Source organism: Lethenteron reissneri, chromosome 25 (genome assembly GCF_015708825.2).
Source record: "Lethenteron reissneri isolate LAM-NWPU_2019-01 chromosome 25, ASM1570882v1, whole genome shotgun sequence".
Taxonomy (NCBI): Eukaryota; Metazoa; Chordata; class Hyperoartia; order Petromyzontiformes; family Petromyzontidae; genus Lethenteron; species Lethenteron reissneri.
The window spans coordinates 18,331,865-18,356,188 of NC_083803.1; the positions used below are offsets into that span (position 1 = coordinate 18,331,865).

Genomic DNA, 24,324 nt, shown 5'->3' on the forward strand with positions numbered 1-24,324 from the left:
ACCAAAGGGAACGTGTCACACACAAGAAGAGTAGAGACGATATTTGTTTAACTTCTTTGCAACTGTACTAATCGGAGGTACTTGGGTGTGAGGATCGATGTTATTTTGCCATCTCATTGACCACCTCGGCAACCAACTGTCGCATCACAAACTCGTGCCACGGCACTTCGCCCGGTGCAAGAGTTCCTCACGTTAACAACAAGTTACGTCGCCCTGATGAGGACCCATATCTCGGAGGTTATTTGTCTTTAAACTTCTGGCAGTTCACTGGTATTGGTTTAAGCAAGTCCCCGACTGCTGATGAGACACTGAATGTGGAAACTGGTCCAGAGTTTGCTTCGATGAAATCAAAGCTGCTAATGTTAATAATGTGCAGAAAGCCGTGTGGCTGATGTGGTGTTAAAAACACTTTGTCTATGTGGAGGGGCCGATATCATTCGGAGACGACTTGCCTGATTATTTATTACCTTTCTTGCATTCTCCACAATGACGCGTATTCTTATTTTGTTTCATGGACCAAACCGTAGCACAGTGAGAGGATTTTGCTCTGGATTGTGTGTAGTCTGTTTCTCATTAAATCTGTCCATGATACACTTGTTTGCTTGTGGAAGTTAATGAATAGCCGACGCCCCCTGTGCTGGAATTTGCTGATGAAGCAGCACCCATCGAGGCCCTTTGGGAGCAGGGAGAGAGGCACAGACGCGTTTGACGACGACGACCCCGCTGCGTTTCCGCTGCGTCTGCCACTGCTCTTCTTGTCGAGGTGGTGAGTGAGTGCACCGCGCATGGCTGAGCAGTGCTGAGAATTGTACTTCTCAAATGTGACCACTTCATAATACAGTAATTTTTTTGGGTTAGCGTAAATGAGTTGTTAAACCCGCCACCACCCGACAGCTAATTAGTAAGGTCACCTAAACAGAACGTAGCCAGTTCGTCACTAGTACAGCACTAACCGGTGTGTTGGATAGCAAAGCCACAACATTTACAATGCGAGTACGACGTTTCGCCAGTAATTACAACTAGCTTCATCAGGCGACAGCCAGATTTGTGGAGGAATCCTGTTTCATTCCTTAAATAGAGGGCTATATGTGATGGCGTCACTTGTGAGCCCTTCGGTTCCCCATCACTGGTGGTTTCACTGCACGCCAAAGTGCTCAGTTGGGCCCTTGGGTCAATGCTCATCTCCACTCGTGGCTATGCAGATCCGGTGGTGGGAATTCCACATTACCATGGTATTTGTTTCTTATCTGACAAACTTGCCCGAGGCTGCTTCATTGGGCAGGAGCGCTGAGATCAAGGATTCGACTGTGCACGTTTGTGGTGTTGCGGCCAGCCTCACCGAAGTTTGTCATCTTGCGTGCAGCAATAATCCGATAACATGCTTTATTTTACCTTCATGATTACTTTCTTCAAATTAAAATACGGTTCACGCAGTTGATTTCTTCAAGGAAACAACAATCAGTATACCGGCAGAGTGGCTCACAATTGGAAATTAAGTTAAACCCCCTGGTTGGGGGTTGACTCAGCCCATTAGTACGGCAACTCAACGCACGGTTTACCTAAAATGTGGTTCTTCCATTAGGGAACAGCGCGGAACGCGTCCCCCTTTTATAACGCGGTTTCTGAGCAGTCGATGACTTTCTTGAGCGGCGCGTCTGAGCGGTGCAGCGATGCAGTAATGTGGCGATGCAGTAATGCGGCGGTGCAGTAATGCGGCGGTGTAGTAATGCGGCGATGTAGTAATGTGGCGATGCAGTAATGTGGCGGTGCAGTAATGTGGCGGTGCAGTAATGCGGCGGTGCAGTAATGTGGCGATGTAGTAATGTGGCGATGCAGTAATGTGGCGATGCAGTAATGTGGCGGTGCAGTAATGTGGCGGTGCAGCGATGCAGCAATGTGGCGGTGCAGTAATGTGGCGGTGCAGCGATGCAGTAATGTGGCGGTGCAGTAATGTGGCGGTGCAGCGATGCAGTAATGCGGCGGTGCAGTAATGCGGCGGTGCAGTAATGTGGCGGTGCAGCAATGCGGCGGTGTACCCTCAGTGATTTGTCCCGCTATCTTACTGCGTGTGCGCACATTGTATCTCGCCAAACGTTATCGTTACTTTATTTATGGGGAGTTCTCTTCGCTTAACGCGATTTTCACTTAATGCTGATACCGCGTTAAATACTTACTGCTTCGATTTGTGGGGAAGTAAAGTGTTGTCCTATGGATAGACCTAAACTCTTCATAGTAATGTGGAATTCCCACCACTGGCTCAGGGCTGGAAACAGAAGATTCGAGCAGCAAATGACTGTGATTTGTTTCTCTGTAGGATTGGTCGCCTTATCTGTACGAGCATCAGGTGCTGCTATCCTCAGTGTTACCGAATTGTTGGGTAAATGGCAGGACAATGGTAATGGTTTTGTTCGACAGTGTAGCAAGGACAATGATAATGTAATTGACGAGTAAGGTAAGGGCTGGGATCTGATTGGTCAGCGTGGTTAGGGCTAGGGATAGCATCTCGTTTGGCCGTATGCTGATCCCACTGAGGCCCACATCGCCCTCCTCTCGGCCCATTGCAGTGCCGCCGTTTGCCGTCGACATGAGCTCGCCGGCGCCCGTGTGCCTGGACGACTTGGAGGAGGCGGCGCGGGCGAAGCTTCCGCGCGCCGTTTACGACTACTACCGCTCCGGGGCCGACGGCGAGGTCACGCTCCGGGACAACGTGGCGGCCTTCTCCAGGTGGAGGAGTGCCGCTCACCCTTCAGACAGCCCAGAGAACACACGCTCCGTGATGAACAATGCGATGCATACGCAAACACGTCATGCACTGAGCGGGACAACACACTGCTGCTGCTGTACAAAGCACAAGTTATAATGAAGTTGAAACACCTGTCGTGTCTGTTCGCGTGAGCATCCTCCACCCATGACGAGGGCTACCTGACACTGATCGTTTCGTCTGATCCACGCTGTGTCAAACCGCTGCCAACACTGCAGGTCACGGCAACACACTCCTTCACCCACACACACACGCACCCACTCATCCACTCCCCACCCACTCACCCACCCACTAACCCACCCACTCACTCACCCACTCACCACACACTCACCCACCCACTCACCCAGCCACTCACCACACTGCAGGTCACGACAAAACACTAATTCACCTACACACTCACCCACCCACTCACTCACCCACTCACCACACTGCAGGTCATGGCAACACACTCCTTCACCCACACACACACTCACCCACACACACTCACCCACCCACTCACCCACCCACTCACACACTCCTTCGCCCACTCACCCACTCACCACACACTCACACACCCACTCACCCACTCACCACACACCCACCCACTCACACACTCACCCACCCATTCACCCACTCACCACACACTCACCAACTCACCCACCCACCTACTCACCACACTGCAGGTCACAGCAACACACACCTTCACCCACCCACCCACACACACACTCACCAACACACACTCACCCACCCACTCACCCACCCACTCACACACTCCTTCACCCACTCACCCACTCACCACACACTCACCCACCCACTCACACACCCACCCACCCACTAACACACTCACCCACCCACTCACACCTTCACCCACTCACCCACTCACCACACACTCACCCACCCACTCACCACACACTCACCCACACACTCACCCACCCATTCACCCATTCGCCACACACTCACCCACCCACTCACACACTCACCCACCCACCCACTCACCACACACTCACCCACCCACTCATCCTCCCACTCACCACACTGCAGGTCACGGCAACACACTCCTTCACCCACCCACACACTCCTTCACCCACCCACCCACCCACTCACCCACCCACTCAACCACTCCTTCACCCACCCACACACTCCTTCACCCACCCACCCACCCACTCACCCACCCACTCACCCACTCCTTCACCCACCCACACACTCCTTCACCCACCCACCCACTCACCCACCCACTCACCCACTCCTTCACCCACCCACACACTCCTTCACCCACCCACTCACCCACTCACCACACTAGGTCACAACACTTCTGTATCTGCTTCTTTCCTTGCTCTGCTCCACTCTTTCCCATCGTCTCTTTCCCCAAACTCTTATATTAACCTCACTCAATTCAATAAACGTGTTAACTCTCAACGATTACTACTTTTATAATCGTGATGTAATGGGCCTTTGGGCTCTGTATACATTAACTTAAAAATATACTCAGTCCGACTCGCTCACTCGCTCACCTCACTGCTTGCAGGGAAAGGCTGCAATTTGACAGCAGCAGTGAAGTTGAAATCTCGCGACCTCCCGCGCTGTGCGACGCGCAGGTGGCGGCTGCGGCCACGTGCGCTGCGTGGGGTCACCACGGTGGACACTCGCGTCTCGGTGCTGGGCCGCTCGCTCAGCTTCCCCGTGGCCGTGGCGCCCACGGCGATGCAGCGCATGGCCCACCCGGACGGGGAGTTGGCGACGGCGCGTGGTGAGCGCCCGGGCAGGCATCGCGGGTCGTCGTCGTCGTCTTCGCCGTCACTTTAGCCGTCGTCGTAGCAGTACAGCAAGTAGATCCATTTCCATCTCTATTCCATTTGTACAGTGACGGGGTGTTACCCCACTCACACACGTTTTTTTTTCCGCGTACGCTGGTATCCTCCTGCGAGTAATACGCGTGAGTAGGTTGGATAGCACAGTGGGCTACTAAAGAAGTTCAACATATAGAAGTAAACATCCCGATACAGGACCAGAGTGCTTGGGCAGTTGTTGGTGCTGCTTCTGGTTGCCTATCGGCTTGTCTGTGGATTCTCACACCTGGATCATTCTCTCTCAGAGTGAACAAAAACATTCTGAATCATCACTGTTATTGTTGATATCAATTGCTGATGCTGGTCAAGAAGGTTGCAAATTCAGATCCTGGTCAGGGGTTGTCGACTCGGTTCTTCCTTTCTGAGAAATCACCTAAACGAGTGGCGTACGCACAGCGCCCGCTCCCAGGTGGGCTCCTGCCCTGGTAGTGCCCCTTGAGAGTGGGCACTGTGGGGGACGTCGTGTTCACCGCCGCTCCCATTGCCTCCGCGGTCCCTGCAGCGTGCGCTGCGCTCGGCACGGGCATGCAGCTGAGCTCGTGGGCGACGGCGAGCGTGGAGGAGGTGGCGGCCGCCGTCCCGAGCAGCGGCGCCCCCCCTCCTGTGCGCTGGCTGCAGCTCTACGTGTACCGGGACCGCGACGCCACCGAGGCGCTGGTGCGGCGCGCGGAGCGAGAGGGCTACGGCGCCATCTTCCTCACCGTGGACACGCCGCGGCCCGGCCGGCGCCTCGCCGACGAGCGCAACCGCTTCTCCATGCCCGATCACCTGCGGTACTCAGGGGGGAGGGCGGGGGTGGCATGGGCCGGAGGCACTGGGGGCACCGGTGACTCGCAGGAAGGGGAGTCGTGGTCGGGGGGGGGGGGTCATCGATGTGGAAAATTGCTCATAGGAGTTGTCATTCTTAAATTGTCATTGTTAAATTATCATCGCTGGCAACATTTAATTAACATTGTCATCATTATCACCATCGTCATAATCATTGTCATCATCTGCTACCTTGACAGCAATTATCTTCTTGAGAGACCTTAGGCCAAATGGTGGGAGACTGTCAGGGCAGATCTGGGAGGTCTATTGGCAACTGCCCAACAGGTGTAGCATCAGTTGGCTCTGGCCAAATTACGGCATCTTGGTCTTGAGAATCATGGGTGAACAATCGAATCAACACCCACACACCGCATTGACACCCACACACCGCACTCACTTCTGTACCTACAATAGGCCCTTGTCGTGACGGAAGTGACTGCGCAAGTTAAATTGGAAACACGTTTTCAATTTGAAAATATTCTCATTGAGTACCTGATTAGTGTGGCTTAGATGCTTGCGGTGACTAATAAATAGACCCACTCGGCCTGAAGGACGCTTAAAGGATATCAGGCGACCCTGATGACATATGACGTTTGATGAACCAGACTGCTGCTGATTTGCATTCTACTGCTGCTGATTTGCATTCTACTACTGCTGCTGCGAGTCTCCAGTCAGCGACGTGCACCACTGTACGCTGTGAGCGGTCCAGCGACACTCGCGGCTAACTTTCCCGTCGTGTTACGCTCCCGCACTGCTGAAGTCACGCACGTGCGGTCATACTGCAGATAGATTTGAAGTATGAATTTTAATCGTGGCTGCAAAAATCTCGATTCCAAGTTTGCAAGGCGTTTTGACATCGGAGGCCTTGTGTCGGCGAGGGCCGTGCGAATTCCAGTCTTAGGTTCCCCATTTATTTAGCTCGTGCGTTCGCTCCAAGTCAGGCGGCGGCTTCACTGTTTGCAGAATGCGGCGTTGTCCTCGGGTCACTGCTGATCTCCGTTCGTGGGCACAATCTTCAACGACGTGTGCCACCCTCTGTCCCGCTCGGCAGCTCGGGTTGTGGCGTGAGCCCCACTGGTGCTGGCTCGCTGCACGCAGGGGGCCTAGGTGCCCCCACGGGTGAGCGTCGCGCTGTGCTCCCCCCCCCCCACCCACCCACCCAGGCTGGCCAACTTCACGTCGCCCGAGCTGTCGGAGTTGGACACGCAGAGTGGCGGAGGCGGGTCGGGGCTCGCGGCGTACGTGACGCGCGCCATCGAGCCGGGCCTCAGCTGGGAGCACGTGTCGTGGCTGCGCTCGCTCACCGCCCTGCCCGTGGTGCTCAAAGGCATCCTGACAGGCACGCGGCGCCTGGCATGGGTGGGGGGCCACCGTCCATGCGGGCGGCAAATGCCACAAACGACGGGGCCATGGCTGGGGTGGCAGTCGTGAACATCAGCATCGTCCTCATCACTATCATCGGCGTAGTCATAATGGTCGACATGATCAATATTTATCACTGCCGTCATCGTTATAACCAATGCGTTAGCAAATATCTACATTGCGACGCTGATCATTATTGCTGCACTTGCACCACGTGTGCGTGTGTGTACACTGTGATCTGCTGCGTGTGTGGCCTCATAGTGCACGTAACCTGGCACGAGTGCCGCAGTGACGTCACCTTCGCTTGGTGGCGGACCGTGGTTATTGGTGCTGCCGCTGTTGTTTGTACTGAGCAGCCGAGGATGCGAAGGAGGCGGTGCGGCATGGAGTCAACGGCATCGTGGTGTCCAACCACGGCGCTCGGCAGCTGGACGGAGTCGCAGCCACAGTGAGTTACACCACTCACTCACTCGCTTGGGTAACATCGATAAACATTACTCACTCGCTCACTCCATCATTCGCTCCATCACACAATCATATTTATTATCGCTCACTCCCTCACATAATGACAAAATCCATCTTCCAGTCACTCATTCACTCTTGCGCTCACTTGGTTGAAACTTTGGATTCTGTGTGCATCAGCCAGGCGCTGCAGATAGGTGGCAGTGGAGGATCGTGTTTGCACTGCCTCCTTGCGTCTGGCCTTTTTTTTATCGGTGCCCAAGTTCTTTTCATCTTGGAGTACCGCCTTGTTTCAAGAGGGCTCAAATGTGAACTTCACGCCTCGCTGAGAACCCCCCCCCGACCTCAGAACGTGGAACTCCGGCAATCAGCGTAGATCACCAGGCATCGTCTTTCAGTGGCATCGGAGAAGATGCGACTCTGTGCATCTTCATTTTAACCGATACGCTGATCAAAACACCGAGAGCACTATCGGTACACACGCACCTCCACTAATCGTTTGAGTTTGTTTATTTTAGTTTTGTGTGTGTGCTTACCTCACATACGATTTCTTAGACTTCTCCACCTAAGCATTGTCGGGAATGCTTGAGAAGGGTTTTACCGGCCTGGGCCCAGGAATGCATTGCTGGGTAGATCGTGCCTCGAGCTCGCAAGAATACATCTTCCCACAATGCAATGTTCTACTTTTGGTATAAATGAGTTTAGTTAGTCGTAAATATTGTGTGTGATTATAGAAGGGGTTTTCTGTTACCCACGAGCTATTAGTGTAACTATCCGTATGCCTCAATTCTCATTCCCGCACGAAATCACTCTGACTCATTAACGGACATCCTTGCAAGTGAGATGTTCCATCTCCACACAGAGGGAAAACATTGAACAAAGTTCCCCTCCACTGCCCCCTGTGCCCCGCGACCAGCTGGACGCGCTGCCCGAGGTGGTGGCGGCGGTGGGCGGCCAGGTGGAGGTGTACCTGGACGGGGGCGTGCGCCGCGGCACCGACGTGCTCAAGGCCCTGGCGCTCGGGGCCCGTGCCGTGTTCATCGGGAGGCCCGTCTTGTGGGGCCTCGCGTACAATGTAACCTCCACCCCCTCCCCGCTCCCCACCCCCACCCCCTCCCCGCTCCCCACCCCCACCCCCTCCCTGCTCCCCATTTTTACCCCCTTTCTCGAAGCTTCACTCACGTTCTGCTTGGCCGGGACAGATTCGCTTTCTGGGAAGTCTGTCCCAGTGTCCCCCGTGAGGTGTGTGCACTAAGTTTGGCATTTGCCAGTTTTCAAGTTTCCTGGCCCCGTGCTGGAGTCACGCTACGGGGATGGGGGCGGGGCTACACGAGACGAGCGCGTCGCCGGTCATGGAGCTGCTGGGGCCTGTGAGCGGTGGCGCACGTGGCCTCGAGTCCAGCGGGGGCTGGTGGATCGCACACTTGTTGTGAACCTCCCCTTCCCGTGGGCGTCGAGGTGCCATACCCTGACTCGCCAGGAGAAGGCAGTACAGCAAGTGGACTAATGGTCATCTGCTGCCATCTGTTATGGGATAGAGTGTTGCTTCCTCACGTGTGTGGGGTTTTCTCTGGGTGCTCTGGTATCCACCAAGGTATAAACACTCATCATTAATTGGCTGAAAACAACTTAAAATCATAATGCAGGACCCTCCTGAAAAAGAGTCATACGACTCAGTGTGCCTCTCCTGGATAAATAAGTATTATGGTATTATTATAACATCTGAAAGAGCGAGTGGAAGGCCACTCACTGCCGTGTGGGTGAGTGCTCGCGGCTGACTGGGCGTGGCTAAGTAAAAGTGGGCAGGGCTCATGGAGGGAGGAGCCGAGTGATAGCTTTTCCCTCTCTACACCTCCCAGCTACGAAGTCTTTTTCTGAGGCCCAAGAGGCCACTCGAAGAATGTGAAATCGTCCTTGCTGCCTTTCCATTTGCACTGTGTGTTTAAAAAGACATTTTGTTTATGTGGAGGGACGGATATGGGAAAGAGCTGGATTGTCTGCTAAATTATTGAGTTACTTATATTTTCAATAAAGCAAATTATAATATTTTGTTATGTACGATTTAGTTTTGCGTCAAACTAAGACCTGTATTTAACAGAGAGAGGAGTGGTGGTCAATAAACATTGGCCAGTTCACCAGCATTGGTTCACCACAAGCAAATTCTGTACCAGTTTCAACGTCCAGTGTCTCATTACCAGAGTCGTTCTTGCTTGAAGCAATGCTGATGAACTTCCAAATATTTATAGGAAAGGAACCCCCCCCCCATCTGTTAAATATGGGTTCTAGTTCAATGTAAAACTATACAGTATAGAAGATGTGACACAGATATCGGAAAGAGGTCAATTGTCTGCTTATTTGGTTGCTTCTATTTCCTCCGACGAGGCAAATTGTTTTGTGTCTGTGATGCGAACAGACCTGGCCGACGTAACGCAGTCTCTCTCTCTCTCGCCCTCTCTCTCTCTCTCTCACGCTCGCTCTCTCGCTCTCTCGCTCTCTCACTCTCTCTCACGCTCATTCTCTTACACTCACTCACTCTCTCACGCTCGCTCTCTCGCTCTTTTGCTCTCTCACTCTCTCTCACGCTCATTCTCTTACACTCACTCACTCTCTCACGCTCATTCTCTTACACTCACTCACTCTCACTCTCTCTTGTGCCCTCGCGCACGCTCTCTGGGACGTGCTCTCTCGCATTCGCTCTCTCGCTCGCTCTCTTGCTCTCCCACCCTCTCGCTCTCGCTGCCTCGCTCGCTCTCTCGGGCCGGCTCTAACCCTGGCTGCTGGATCGAGTCCCTGGTCTCCCGTGGGTCCCCTGACCCAGTGCGTACAGCTGCGGACCCCATTAGGGCCGCCAGAGCGATATTCCTCGTGTTGCAAGCGTTTTATCACGCGAGGAGTCGCCAAATAGAGGCATTGGGAGGAGTTGATCAGCGGAGGGGGACGTTGCCCGATTGGCACAGCGTGCTTCTCGGGGTCGCGAGCCCCAGACCGAGCGGCTCGTGACCCCGAGAGGGAACTCTGACTGAAAGTAAAGTTTGGAGAGAAAATTATCTCTTGCGTTGCACTGGCAGTGATACAACCTCGACTTTTTATGTTTTCCTACCGACCCTGTGTAAGACGAATTTCGCGGAGTATTATGTTGATACTTTAATATTGTTGATGTGATTATCTTAACTCGACAAAGCTGTTATTTGGGTACAAACCGAGTTTGGGTGAAAATTAAGTGGGAAACGAGAAAAGTGAAATGAAAGTAACTGAACTCTGTTCGATGATGTTGCTGTTTGTTGCTGGCCGCTAGACGTATTTTGGCCCTTGGGCCCTGTGCTCTGCAACTGTATTTTAAAAAACGAGTGGTAGTGCCCCACATCTAGCACTGTATGTGTACGGCCCTTCATCGATCCACTGCTGGATGATGTAAACCTGCAAAGCTATTGATGATGCTTATGGTGGTGTTGTAATAGATGACTTGTTGAAAAAAATCAAGATAGGTGATAATGATGGCAATGGTTTAGATAATGTGTGTGGTGATTGTGGTGGTGTGCTTCAGGGTGAAGAGGGAGTGAAAAAAGCCCTGACCATGATTCGAGAAGAGCTTATTCTGGCAATGGCTCTTGCAGGTATGGCTACTTCTCAAACCCAACTCACCTATACCCCCTCACACCCCCACTCACCTACACCCCTCACACCCCCACTCACACTCCTCACCCCCCACTCACCTACACCCCTCGTACCCCACTCACCTACACCCCTCGTACCCCCACTCACCTACACCCCTCACACCCCTCACCCCCCACTCACCTATACCCCTCACACCCCCACTCACCTACACCCCTCACACCCCCACTCACCTACACCCCTCACACCCCCACTCACCTACACCCCTCACACCCAAGCCACACGTAGGCCACAGGCTACTCGTGACAGCTCAATGTTGTGACAGGAGCGAGATTCAGCACGAGAGGCCCGTAATGGTCACCAAGTAAAGCATCTCTAAGCCGGACTTCGGTTCAGGAGTGCAGTGCACTCACCACTACGCCACCACTCCACCCCTACAACAACAGACGATGACAATGATGATGGGCGGACTGGGAGCTGACGGCTGAGCCACCACTCACTCATATTAAGAGGAGTTGCCTTGGCATTCTGGGACATCCCATCGAGGAGTTGCGGTGTTCATCTCCGTCTTGTGATGTTGTGTTATCGTTGTGTCTCTGCCTACTGCGGTGCGCAGGCTGCCACTGCATCACCGACATCAACTCTTCTCTGCTTATGCGGGAAGTGTCCTGCACCGCCAAGCTCTAGAGAACGGGGTGGCATTGCTCCGTGTGGCTTCGTGCTGCCCATGGCCACGGCCTCTATGGTCCTTCACGCCACGGCACTCCGCGCTCTCTCACGTGCTCCTCTTCAGGCCAATCTCTCCGGCTCCGCGTATTCTCTGGTCGCCAGCCGCCGTCTGTGGCCGCCGTCTGTGGACTCAGGTGGAAGGTGCAACGGAGTCCACCTCGGGTTTTTCAGTTCCGTGTGCCGTCTACGTGCACAGCCCTGGACACAGTTCCCTGTTGCAGTCTCTTGTAGCCGGTAATGGCATCTGAAAATGTTATCAATTTTCCGGTTATCGTTTAACTTCCTTCTTGTGCACGGTGGTTGTCCATTCAAGTACTATGCAGTTTCAACCCCACTTAGCTTCCATGATCTGATGAGATTGGGCACGTTCCAGGTGATTTGGTCATCTCTGTACCTGGGTGCGTGATCTGGCATTTGGCTGCGTACAGGGAGACGAATTTATAATTGGAACACGGCGTGGTAATGAGCCAGTGTTGGGTGCCCACCTGACCAGTTCACCTGAGAATTCACTGCCATTGCATTCTAGCTGCTCAATCCATCTGCACGCGTTATCACCCGCGACTAGAAAACCCGAGGTGGAGTTTGTAGCCCCCTCAACCCGGAGTAACGAGCTCACACTGTTCATTGCTCACTCTTATCCCACTCACTCACCCGCTGTATCATTCACCCTTTCACCTCCACTCACTTTACTACCACTCACTCCGACAACCCAACCACTGGTCAGTGATTGCTCACTCTTGCACCACTTACCACTTTCGACACTACTCACTCTGCCAGCAGCACTCTCTCTCCACACCACTCACTCTCCACACCACTCTCCCACCACCACTCTCCCACCACCACTCTCCCACCACCACTCTCCCACCACCACTCATCGCTCAACTCTTTGTGTCACTCCCACCGATGGCTGCTTGCTCTCCCGCCCCTCGTCCACCATCAGCCCTCTGCCATGAACGCCACATTCCACCACCGTATTTCAAATGCGACAATATGGAGATTCATTTTGTCCCAGTTTTTTTATGATCTAAAATTAGATTTTGTAATTTATCGTTGTGTTTAATTGAAATTTCCGTCAAGCGCTGAATGAAATTGAATATGCACATTATATAAAGTCGATTACAGGGCTGTATTGATTAGTGTATTGTAATACATTTAGGGCGATTGTCTAATTGCGTTGATTTTGAAGGCCATATGTTGTGTGTGTGGAGATGGAAAGCACAATACCTCAGGACACTTTGGTCTGCCCCATGACCTGTCAGCCAACCTTGACCACACCAAGTGGCCTCAAGTGCACCTAGCCTGGCACAATCTCTGTGATGACGTTACTTCCACTGACTTGTATATGTGGATGAGTGGTGGCTATTGCTACTTGTGTAGGAAGTGGTGGCTGACGGTCGTGGATTGTACAATGGTACCACAAGCACGAGGGGCTACTCAGGCAGCACATCCACTCGGCCTTGTAATCTATCGACGTGCGAGCCATTTGATCGTACATCTCCACGCCGGTGATTAACACGGGACGGCGCGTAATCACAAATATGAAATTCGCCCACTGGTGGAGCTGAGAATGGGAAAGTAACGAATTGTGAAGACTGTCACGTGATGTGATCAACACCCATTGCCCAGCACAGAAAGAGAGGCTTTAGAAACACCTGCAGTGACATGCAATGGAAATTCCTGTGACAGATTTATCTTAAGGTTCCTATGTGAGGCAGAAAATACCGCATTTTTAAGCAATCAAATAATTTTAATGACGTTAGAAATGGCCTTATTGTGTTATTGGAAAAAGTAAGAAATATGCTAAAAAATCTTCATAAAAAATATTGCGACTCGCCCTGCGAGAGGAGGAACCTTCACCGGCGGTGCACAGGGAGAGCCGGGCCGGGCCGGCGTTCTACAGCGTGGCATCGCATCAGTGTGTGGCACCCTCGCCAGCCCTGTGCGGTTAACACCACCACCATCGTCACCACCACCGTCACCACCACCGTCACCACCACCACCATCACCACCATCACCCGAGCCACGTTCCGCCGCATCGCAGCGACCTTGCGGACCCGTGCCGGTTGGTGAAGGCTGGGAGCGTGGACGCACGGCACAACAATGGATGTTGCTGCGTTGCTCTCCTACTGCTCGTTACATAGCACGGAAACCGTCTGACAATCCCTGTTGGGCACGGTTGGTCAAATCCAAACATCGTCCAGGCTCAAACCTGCTTAGCTTTGGATATCTGGAGCGATCGAACGGGTTACAGGTGATTTGGTCATTTGGGGCGGTGGCCCTGCAGTGGCGTGTTCACCGCTCCTTGATGCAGAGGTTCGAATCCAGCAGACGTGCTGATTAATACTGCGGTTGTGGGCTAACCATAGAAATCTGTGCCTTCATTCGCCTTGTCCAAATTTGAAAAAAGTACCCGCAGACTATTCAATTAGAAAATTCATATTAATCATCGTCTGTTTAACACGTAGGCTGTGTGTATTATGAATAATCACCGTCTCCTACCTCGACATGCTGCAGGACCCTCCTGAAAAAGAGTCACGAGACTCACCAAGGTCTCTCTGGGTAAACAAGCAAAAACAATGGAGTGGATCAAACGTCACTTCTAGTTGACCTCGTTACCCAGCGGGTTGCTGGGAGTTGCCTGCGGTGAAAGTTGCCTGCTTGAGTTGCGTGCCTCGTGGGGCTGTGGGTGCGGTGGAGTTGAACTGGGTGACCCGGTCAGCACGAGTCGCCGGCTATCGCGCTGCGTGTTTACTCTTGACGCAAGGACCCAAGATAGTTTTAATGATGATGGAACTTGCAGTTTTGAAACCTCGACTCTTATCGGTTCATGAAGCCTTAGCGACTCGTGTCTGTGTGCGCGTCTTTCTGTGGACATTGGTGTGCGAGTGTTCGCAAATCGCACTTGCCCCGACAGTGTTCAGGCTATAAAAAGGGGGGAGTCTTTGAGGGGGAGTGGTGGTGCGCAGATTCACCCACTGTGCTACAAACCCGGTAGTCCAAGTTCGATTCCTAACTACGGCTAACATCAGTTGTGATTGAACAGTTTGGTGGCTGAGCGTGGTGCTGACCACACCCCACCCGCTTGCGCACGTTCCAGCCTGAAGAGGTGTTCGCTTAGAGCACTACAGGGGGATCATCGCCTGTGTCTAAACGAACGCCGTTGCACATCAAATGGTGTGCACTGTGTGTAAACTTGTATCTCGTCTGTGACCAAATTTGCCCTGAAGGCGCCCAACCTCGTCATATCGGCAGCTAAGCAGGTTTGAGCCTGGTTCGTGCTTGGATGGGTGACCGCCATGCACACCAGGTTGTTATAGGCGACGGGCTTGCTGTGGTGTTGTACCATACTTGTGCGCTCGCGCGTATGTGCTGCTCACAGATTTCATCAACCCGCGCGGGCCAGCGTGTGGTGGTGCTGGTGGTGCTGGTGGTAAAATATGGTCAAACAACCCCGCACGTGTTGTGTTTGCCGGACTCATGGGCGCGTTCGTGATGAGACCCTGAATGTCAAAACCCCAGGTCGTGTTGTCGAACGAAATGATGCCCTCCCAAAGGGCTGTGCGGCTGATGGCGTGTGTAAAAAAACATTCAATTATATTGGGGGACAGATTTGGGAACGCGGTTGTAAGATCGAAGCGGTCTCCCTCAGACCAAGTTGAGTGCTGGCGCAGATATTTGCGCCTGAATATTTATCTGATCGGCCCCATGCCTTTAGGGCAAATGCCACGCAAAACATCATTAATTGTGCTTAATCATCATCACCGCCATCATCGTCATCATCATCACCGCCATCATCATCACCATAGCTTATTTCGGAGTTCCACAATCATCAACATTACCAACCACGTGATTAATAGTCATAATCATCGCAATAGTCAACATCACCATCATTGGTTATGTTTTTCCTCCATGGTAATCGTGAGTATCTTCATCACCACTGTCAACTATTCATAACCTCTCAATGTGAGAACAACATGAATGTCATCATCACCACCATCGTCATTCCTCTCGAGTAGAGAAAACGAGTGCCACTGATTTTCCTACGGATTAACCAACCCTGCTGTAGGGACATGGAATTGCCACCACCAACTCAGTAATGTCATGGAAATGAATTTCAATTACGTGTGGAATTCTATGCGATCAGCGACTAAAAACTGCGAATACATCATAGCCACTCAATATCTTCATCATTACCATCCTCATCAGTCAGTCGTGGTCTAGCGCCTCTCCTGACTAAAGACATCCTCTCTGTGCCCGTCACCATTGCTCACCGCAGGGCTTGTAGGAGCCACTTGCATTTGAAACGAGGTCAGTTACTCAACCTACACGTGCATGCCTATCCCTTTTTGCAATTCCACCGTTGGATGATAACCTCCCCACGCAGTGGTAGTTTATGTCACCATACTTCACCATGATGGTCAGTCAGCGTAGGGTTCTGAAGAGGTGGGGGAAATTATAAGCGGGACCATAGAAGTGCAGTACAATAGTAATAGTGTTTTGTCTGTAGTGCACTCTGCTGACCACCACGTGTCTCCACAGGCTGTGTGCTTGGGTGTTGTGCGTGGTCGTCACCCAGCACGTGATTTGGTCAAATGCTCCTCAATATGTACGAATAAAATGACATTCCAGTATTTGCTGCTGCTGCTGCTGCTGCCGTTACATTGGCAGCGGTGCACAAGCATAACCACAACAAGTCACCAAAATCGTCAACAACACCGCGGTCTTAAAAGGAAAAATATATAATAGGCGACGTTTCGGGCAATGGCTGTGCTTCATACCACTTTGAATAAATGACGTGTAGTTAGTTCGAAATAAGTTGCGTTGCATTGTGAGGGACGACGTCCACCCCATCTCCCTCCTCCTCCACTCCCTCCTCCTCCACTCCCCCACTCCCCCACTCCCTCCTCCTCCACTCCCTCCTTTTCCACTCCCCCCTCCTCCACTCCCCCCTCCTCCTCCACTCCCTCCTCCTCCACTCCCTCCTCCTCCACTCCCCCCTCCTCCACTCCCTCCTCCTCCACCCCCTCCTCCTCCACTCCCTCCTCCTCCACCCCCTCCTCCTCCACTCCCTCCTCCTCCACTCCCTCCTCCTCCACTCCCTCCTCCTCCACTCCCCCCTCCTCCACTCCCTCCTCCTCCACTCCCTCCTCCTCCACTCCCCCCTCCTCCACTCCCTCCTCCTCCACTCCCTCCTCCTCCACTCCCTCCTCCTCCACTCCCTCCTTTTCCACTCCTCCACTCCCCCCTCCTCCTCCACTCCCCCCTCCCCCACTCCCTCCTCCTCCACTCCCTCCTCCTCCACTCCCTCCTCCCCCACTCCCTCCTCCCCCACTCCCTCCTCCTCCACTCCCTCCTCCTCCACTCCCTCCTCCTCCACTCCCTCCTCCTCCACTCCCTCCTCCTCCACTCCCCCCTCCTCCACTCCCCCCTCCTCCTCCATTCCCTCCTCCTCTACTCCCTCCACTCCCTCCTCCATTCCCTCCCCCTCCATTCCCTCCCCCTCCACTCCCTCCTCCACAACCTCCATCGCCTCCCGCCGGGCCCCCGCCGACCGGGTGATCGCTCCTCCCCCCCCCCCGTGCTGGCGCTCCCCCTGAGTGGCGTGGCTGCAGCGCTGGCTCACCGCCGCACGGGGTGACTCGGCACTCGCCCGCGTGCTCCTCCACCACGAGCACGAAGGCGGCTGCGTGACTCCCACACTCAGATGGCCGACGCGGCAGCGCTGCGCCCACTCTCTCGCGCACATCGCCTCCTCCCCGTGCAGTCGCACACCACACACATCGCAGACACCACGCCGATGTTCTACCCACACACACAGAAATCACACTGCACCGACACTCTGTACTCAAGTTTATTAACAACTACACTGCCTGGGGTGAATATTTTGCGAGAAGAGCTTGGCCTAAGTCTGCCTAAGAACTCAGTCACTCAGACGTCCTGCCACGTCCCTCGAAGCTGCACTCACGCTGCGGGAGTCGGAGTGAGAGGACGAGAGAAAACTTCACCTGTCGCTGCCTCGTAGCGGCACCCGCTGGCATCACACGGACGCTGCGAGCGGCTCGAGGAGGCAGGACGGCAGGGGGAGGGTCTAGACGGCCCGGAGGTTGAAGACCAGAGCCCAAAATCGTCCCGGGTTACTCTTTTTATTCCCTTAACCTCAAAGGCCCGGGGTGCCATTGCACCGCGCGGCCAACCTGCGGTCACCACCCCCCCGTCACCGCGTCCTCCCTCGAGTGCTGCGCGGTGACAGCGGCGGCCACCCATCGTCCCTCGTTGCCCATTGCCTCGAGGGGCTCTTGCGCCTTCGCTTGCCTAATATTCCGCCCTCCGTCCTCCCCCCAATGTCGCGAGTAACTCATTGCGGTTGGCCCAGGGAACCTTGTCATTCTGCGCCCATACAATTTCAAACCAATTTCATGGCATCGCAATGTAACAGTCGGCAAATCTCCAGGCACCGGGAAACCGTGGGACTTCCCCTCTAGGGGCCCTTCGGATTAAAACCCGACGTGCCAGGCACTCCCCCGCCGGAACACGACTACGTGGGTGCGAGTGCTGCGTGTGTGCTGCCTGTGCTCAGGGTGGGGGTAGTGGACAGCCGCGGCGCTTGCGGAGTTACTCCGCGGCCGTGGCACCGCAGCGTCTCCGCCTGTTTGGCGGACGCCTTGGCGCAGCGCGCCGTTGCTCTCCGCGTTTCTCAAGACGTGAACATTGCTCACTGGTCATTGCACAAGCACAGAACTTTTTTACACATTTTAACAGCAACAAACATTTTTTTACAAGCAACCATTCCAGCCAGTGTCGCGCTTTGTATAAACACTGAGAGGAGCGCGGAATTTGGCCAACAAAGCGGTTCCAAGACATACGGCGTCGCTCAGTTTAACGGAGCGAACAGCGAACGAGAAGACGTCGCCTTCTACCGTTGTTGATGTTCTCCACACACCGCTAGCGATGATTACGTAGTGTTCTGTATTGAGATGTTATTTAAAAAAAAAAGTGTATTCACGGCTACATCTCGGTATGCGAACGGAGTTGCTCTCGCTGCCACTGGACAGCAGCTGAGGGCGCTGCTGCATCCCGTGCTCAGCAGAGCTGGGGGCACGGGATTGCGCCTGTCCGTAGCAGAACGCGTGGGCTGCGTGTGCGTGGTTGTGCACATGTATGGGGAGCGGTAGTGTCGCGGTTAGCGCGCTGCGCTACGAACTCAGCGACCCGAGTTCGATTTCCGTTCACGTCCAACACCATTGACGACTATTTGAACCGATCCTGGGCCTCACCTCGGTCCACTCAGCCTCAAATGAGTACCTGGTGCGATGCGTAAACATCGCCAATAGGGAGACGGGCGGCCGAACGGGGTTCTGGCCACCCAGCCCTGGCGTGTGCCGTCTCGGCCTTCATTGGTGCTCGCAAACAGCACTCGCCCTGACACGGTGTGTGGATGTGTGTGGATGTGTGTGTCTGTGTCTCTCTGTGTGTGGATGTGTGTGTCTGTGTCTCTCTGTGTGTGGATGTGTGTGGATGTGTGTGTCTGTGTCTCTCTGTGTGTGGATGTGTGTGTCTGTGTCTCTCTGTGTTTGGATGTGTGTGGATGTGTGTGTCTGTGTCTTTCTGTGTGTGGATGTGTGTGGATGTGTGTGTCTGTGTCTCTCTGTGTGTGGATGTGTGTGGATGTGTGTGGATGTGTGTGTCTGTGTCTCTATGTGTGTGGATGTGTGTGTCTTTGTCTCTCTGTGTGTGGATGTGTGTGGGCAGTTGGAGGCAGTCGCCCTCCAACAACAACAGCGGAGGGTAGAGGAGCGACGCTCACAACGAGCCGAGCGCCGAACGGCTAAAATGAAGTTGGCACAGTAGGGGGCACAGGTGGTGCACCTTCCCGTCATCTCAGTCAACCCCATGGCACCTGGGTCTGTGCCTTGACTGCCTGCCAGCGAGCCGTCGACACTTCACGGGACCTCAGAGTGCACCTGGCCTGGCACAAGCCCCGTGGTGACGTCCTGCCACTTGCTTACACACGCACCAGGCACACTGCAAAACTTGAAAAATAAACAAATTTTAGTAATTTTAATGAGCAGCTAAATAATGTGGATATACTCATCCCAGCCATATGAATGTGGGATTTTCAAAGGCTGTGAATAGAAGATGAGCATCGCCACAATGTTCATTGGAGCAGGAAAACACTTAAACTTGTACATTTGAACTAAATAAACAACTTTAAACACTTTCAATAAGCAGCTTTAACACTTTCCGTAAACATGTTATACTTCCAATAAATTACTTTAAATTATTTCAGTTACCTTTGTACACTCGCAGTAAACAACTTTCGATATTTTCAATAAACAGTTTCAACCGACGTCCGGCGCGTATCAACAGAGCGTAGCTCTTGGGAGTGTGACTCCCCGCGATGAGCCCAGGACCAGCGCTCACAAGACCCAAACTGGGCGTGGGTTCTGGGTGATAGCGGCCCTCACTTTAACCCCACACCAGAATTACAAAGCAGGCAATTCGCATCCTTCCATATCCGTCCCTCCGCTTTAAAATATATATTTTGACACATCCCATCCGCCACACGGCCCTTCCGTTCTGGGAGCGCATAATTTCAGCAGCATTGGTTCAACAAAATCAAAACCCTGGACCGGTTTAGACATTCAGTGTCTCGTCAGAAGAGTCAATTCGAGTGGCTTCGCGGCATTGAGAAGACGAACAACTCCCACTTTCCGTGCGGGTGTCGAGGTCGCTTGCTCGGGTATGGCAGTACAGCAAGTGGGTTCATTTCCATCAATGTGCATTAGGTGTTACCCCTTGCACAGGCAGGCTTTCTCCGGACACTCCACTTTACTCCCACATTTTTCAGATGCTCATTCCTGGAGTTGCCCAAGCTCCCAACATAGGACCACAGAGCTTGGGCAAGCGTTGGCACCGGTCCTGGCTGCCCTTGAGCTGTTTTCTGTGGTTCCCTGCGCCTCTGGATCGTCATCTCTTGCTGTGAATGAACGGATGTGCGCGTTACAAATCATGTGTGCCTCGTATACTTCTGTTGTGGATGCCCACGATCGATGTGCAATTCCTTCCGGTGGGCAATCGGAGGACTCCTCGTGTTCGCTAAGGCATTTGATACAAGCTGACATTGGTGGATTATGCCACTCAATATCCGGAGACAACCCCGCTTGTTTTGTTCGTATTCATCCAGATCTCGATAGTAAAATAAACAAAACAATGCATTATAGCCCAGGAAGTAGACCAACTCTCATAAGACATAGAGGGAGTTCAGGATGTCACAATTGAAAAGGTCGACATTGTCCTGTGATGTATGGAACGGGGGAAAGCTGCCCTACCAGATACGTTAACTGTGGACATCATCAGAGACGCGGCACCAACTGCTGGAATAAAACCAGAGGACTTGTCCAAACAATGTTTGTGCAAAAATGATGCCGCAATCATTCCGTGTCTTTGTCTTGTGCAGTGGTTCACGAGGCTGCTGTTCCTGGCTATGTTGCACGATATCGATTCCCAGCCACGGCTAACATCAGTGGCGTTTGGCATCTGAACCTGCCTTGGATCTGCCTTCGGTCGACTCAGCTTTCAAGGTGAGGCCTTGGCACGGTGTATGCACATCAGCACAGTGGAAAAAAAGGTGCTGTCGGGCGTGCGTTGTACTCAGCCACGCCAATCCCTCATGTGCCGTTGAAAGGTGCTCGCTAACTATACTTACCCCTACGATCTGTAAGGCTAAACGGAATATTTATGTCTTTGTGTGTCTGTATGTGTGTGTGTTCTTAAATGCGGAATGCTGATGTGTGCGTTTTCGATGCATAATAAAGCCGAATGTCTTGTTGTGCACGCGTGCGTCTATGTGGACATGACACAGATCCCGTAGAAATCCGCGGAAGCCCTGAAAACCCATCTGGGCACAGAGACGCAACCCCTCCGTTGCTGCCATCACCACTGTCTGGGGAAGTTCTGGAGACCATCGCACATCTCCATCGCTTCCTTCTTTCTGTCAGATCGAGCAATTGGTGCACTGGCCAATTGACAAGACATCTGTGTTTGCGTGGCAGAAATGTCCTTGTACCGAGACCTGATACCAGTCGTGTGTAGAACATTATTGATGTGTAGGTGATAGTGTTAGTAGACATAGGTTGACTGAGAAACACGTCCTGGTGTGAGCTGTTGAAAAGTTGGCGATCCTAGGTGGGGGCCATGAAAGGAAATCCATTTCTACGAATGCTAGACGGACCAAATTTAACTTCTGATCATCCTGAGGATGCTGAGTGAGCAGCATAATTGACCCCATCTCGACAACAGCGTCGTTGTCCCCACTATGTAACCTGTCCATCACTCGATGTAAGAAGCCATCTATTGGGGCAATGGTCCTTCATCAGAGCAAAGAAACGAGCCACTTCCAAACTCCCAGTCGCCTAACATCATTTCACTTTCACGGCACGGGATGGCTCAATGCTGTATCCACGCTGTCTTCGCTCGAAGCTTGCAGGGCCATTCCCCTCAACGTAAACTCTGAAATCATTCGCAGAACCTTTGCCCGTCCTGGGTCACAGGCGTCCGCGCAGGGCCACAGGGGGCGTCTGACCTCACGCGCTGGACAGTGTGAGGTGTTGATCGGTGCGGGGTACGGTGGCGTGGATGATCGACTGTGAATTAACACCCGGAGCTGTGAAACACCACCGTGACCACGCGGCCGGCAACGGGCAGCAGCACCCCACACGGCCCCTGAGTGACCACGTGGCAGGATAGCAGAGGGCGAGCCCAACCAAGAAGCTTCCAGTCGCGAATGCTTTGCAGTTGTATTCAAAATTACGAGAATTTTAAAATAACTACGGTTAAGAAATAAAATAACGCCGTTCGTCGGACGGTCTTGACGCAGCTCCTGTCGTTTCACTCCACCGCAGTAGATCCTGTGTCTCCACGAGTGACCAACAAATCTCGACGGGAAGATGAGATCGTGACCACACATCGCAACAATGTAATCGTGTAGGAGTGAACCACTACACCCAGAGCAGCATCCTCTTTGCTGTGCTGCCCACCTGCTAATCACCTCGCCATCTACTCAAGCACACGACACAGCGATCTCTACGTGATCCGCCAACCCTGTCCGGCTCGAGCCTGCTGCGGGTTACGCACTAAACGATAGAAAAAACAATTGCGCTCAGTGTCCGGTGCAAGGTCAAGGAATGTGGAACTTCCGCGTATTTCTTCTCCTGGCCATGATTCACCAACAGCAGCTGCGCCGAGGACCACGGGCTGGCGATGGTTCGGGCGCTCTTTGTTTCAAGCCGCGCCGGGCGCTCTGGGACGACGTGGAACTGCTGACGAAACACTCCTTGAGCCTCACTCTCGACCCCCCCCCCCCACTCTTCTCCTCTCTCCGTTCTCCCTGATGAGCAAAACACCCCCACCCGCTCAATCGCCCGCCTCGAAAATATTTCTGCCTGGATAAATAAATAAGTATGCAACGATATAGTAGTGGACGTACTTCGTGGGTATGTCGACGACCAGGAGGATCGTCTGAGTCGACCTACGGGAGTCCCAGGACCAGCGATCTTCACGGACGTCGCCGTGAAGATCGAGAATCGAACTCGAGTCGCCGCCCTCCACAGCAAAGACAAAGATCCCCCGTATATCATTAACAAACTGTTGGGGAAAGTGCCATTAGCGAGTACCTATGAAGTCCGGAACGGTACACGAGGGGGTGGGTGGCCAGCACCACGTCCGTCTGACCGCCTTTGTCCACCGGCGGTGTTATGTACATATCGCACTGGGTACTCATTTGGGGCTCAGTCGACCTAGGGAAAACCCAGGACCGGTTCAGATAATCACCAGTGGTGTTGGCCGTGAACGGGACTCGAACTCAGGCCTCCGGGCTCGTAGCGCAGCGCGCTAACCGCTGCACCACCGCTCCCCCCCACAGCACGCACACAAAGGTCCCCCGCATACGCAACACGAAGTGTGGGGAGCGGCAGAGCGACACATCCGATGCAAACCGACCCTGGCCTCACCCTGGGTCAACTCGGCATCACAAAGTACCTCGTGTGTTGGACAGGCAACGTGGGTCCTGGCGGCCTCCATTTGTCACACAAAATACTAGCAGATATTCCCCGTGTCTTTCTAAGTCTCTGTGTCGATGTCTCTGTGTCTCTGTGTCTCTCATGTGTCTCTCTGTATATTTATTTGTCTCTCTGTCTCTCTCTGTGTCTCTCTGTGTTTATATCTCTGTGCCTTCTCGTGCTGCGTGGGTCGCGCAGCTGCTGTGAGTTTGTAGCCCCGCGCTGTGTACATTGGCCGTGTGTGTGTGCACGTGTGTGTGTGTGCGTGTGTGTGTGCGGGTGTGTGTGTGTGTGCACGTGTGGACAGTGTGTGTGTGCACGTGTGTGTGTGTGCGGGTGTGTGTGCGTGTGTGTGTGTGGGTGTGTGTGTGCACGTGTGGACGTGTGTGTGTGTGCACGTCTGTGTGCACGTGTGTGCGTGTGTGCAGCCACTGCAGCCTCTGTGTGGTGGGGAGCCGTGGCGCAGTGGTTCGCCGCACTGCGTTGCGAACCCGGCAACTTTAATTCGATTCCCGCTCACGGTCAATAGCAGTGGCGGGATATGTGAACTGGTTCTGGGCTCCCCTATGTTTACTCGGCCTTAAATAAGTATCTGTTGCGGGTTATAAACATCAGCACTAGACAGGCGGCCGGGCGTGGTGTTGGCCACCCACCCCTCGTGCATCGTGTCGGGCAATACCGGTGCTGCTCGCTCACAGTAGAGAAGGGG

At 53.4% G+C, this 24,324-nt stretch overlaps 1 protein-coding gene across 3 annotated transcripts; it reads left to right on the plus strand.

Annotated features, from left to right (window-relative positions):
* The first annotated feature begins 684 nt into the window (after window positions 1-684).
* HAO1 (hydroxyacid oxidase 1) lies at window positions 685-16,312 on the plus strand. 3 transcript variants are annotated; one of them, XM_061559610.1, is made up of 9 exons: window positions 685-766; window positions 2,565-2,724; window positions 4,336-4,487; window positions 5,090-5,360; window positions 6,558-6,733; window positions 7,113-7,204; window positions 8,135-8,293; window positions 10,763-10,832; window positions 11,447-16,312. In XM_061559610.1, the coding sequence occupies exons 2-9, from the start codon at window positions 2,585-2,587 to the stop codon at window positions 11,515-11,517; spliced, it is 1,131 nt and encodes a 376-aa protein (XP_061415594.1). In that variant the 5' UTR covers window positions 685-766; window positions 2,565-2,584; the 3' UTR covers window positions 11,518-16,312. The 3 variants fall into 3 exon arrangements, with proteins under 3 accessions (XP_061415594.1, XP_061415595.1, XP_061415593.1); XM_061559611.1 differs by having other exon boundaries at window positions 744-763; XM_061559609.1 differs by lacking the exon at window positions 685-766 and adding an exon at window positions 906-955.
* Window positions 16,313-24,324: the final 8,012 nt, after the last annotated feature.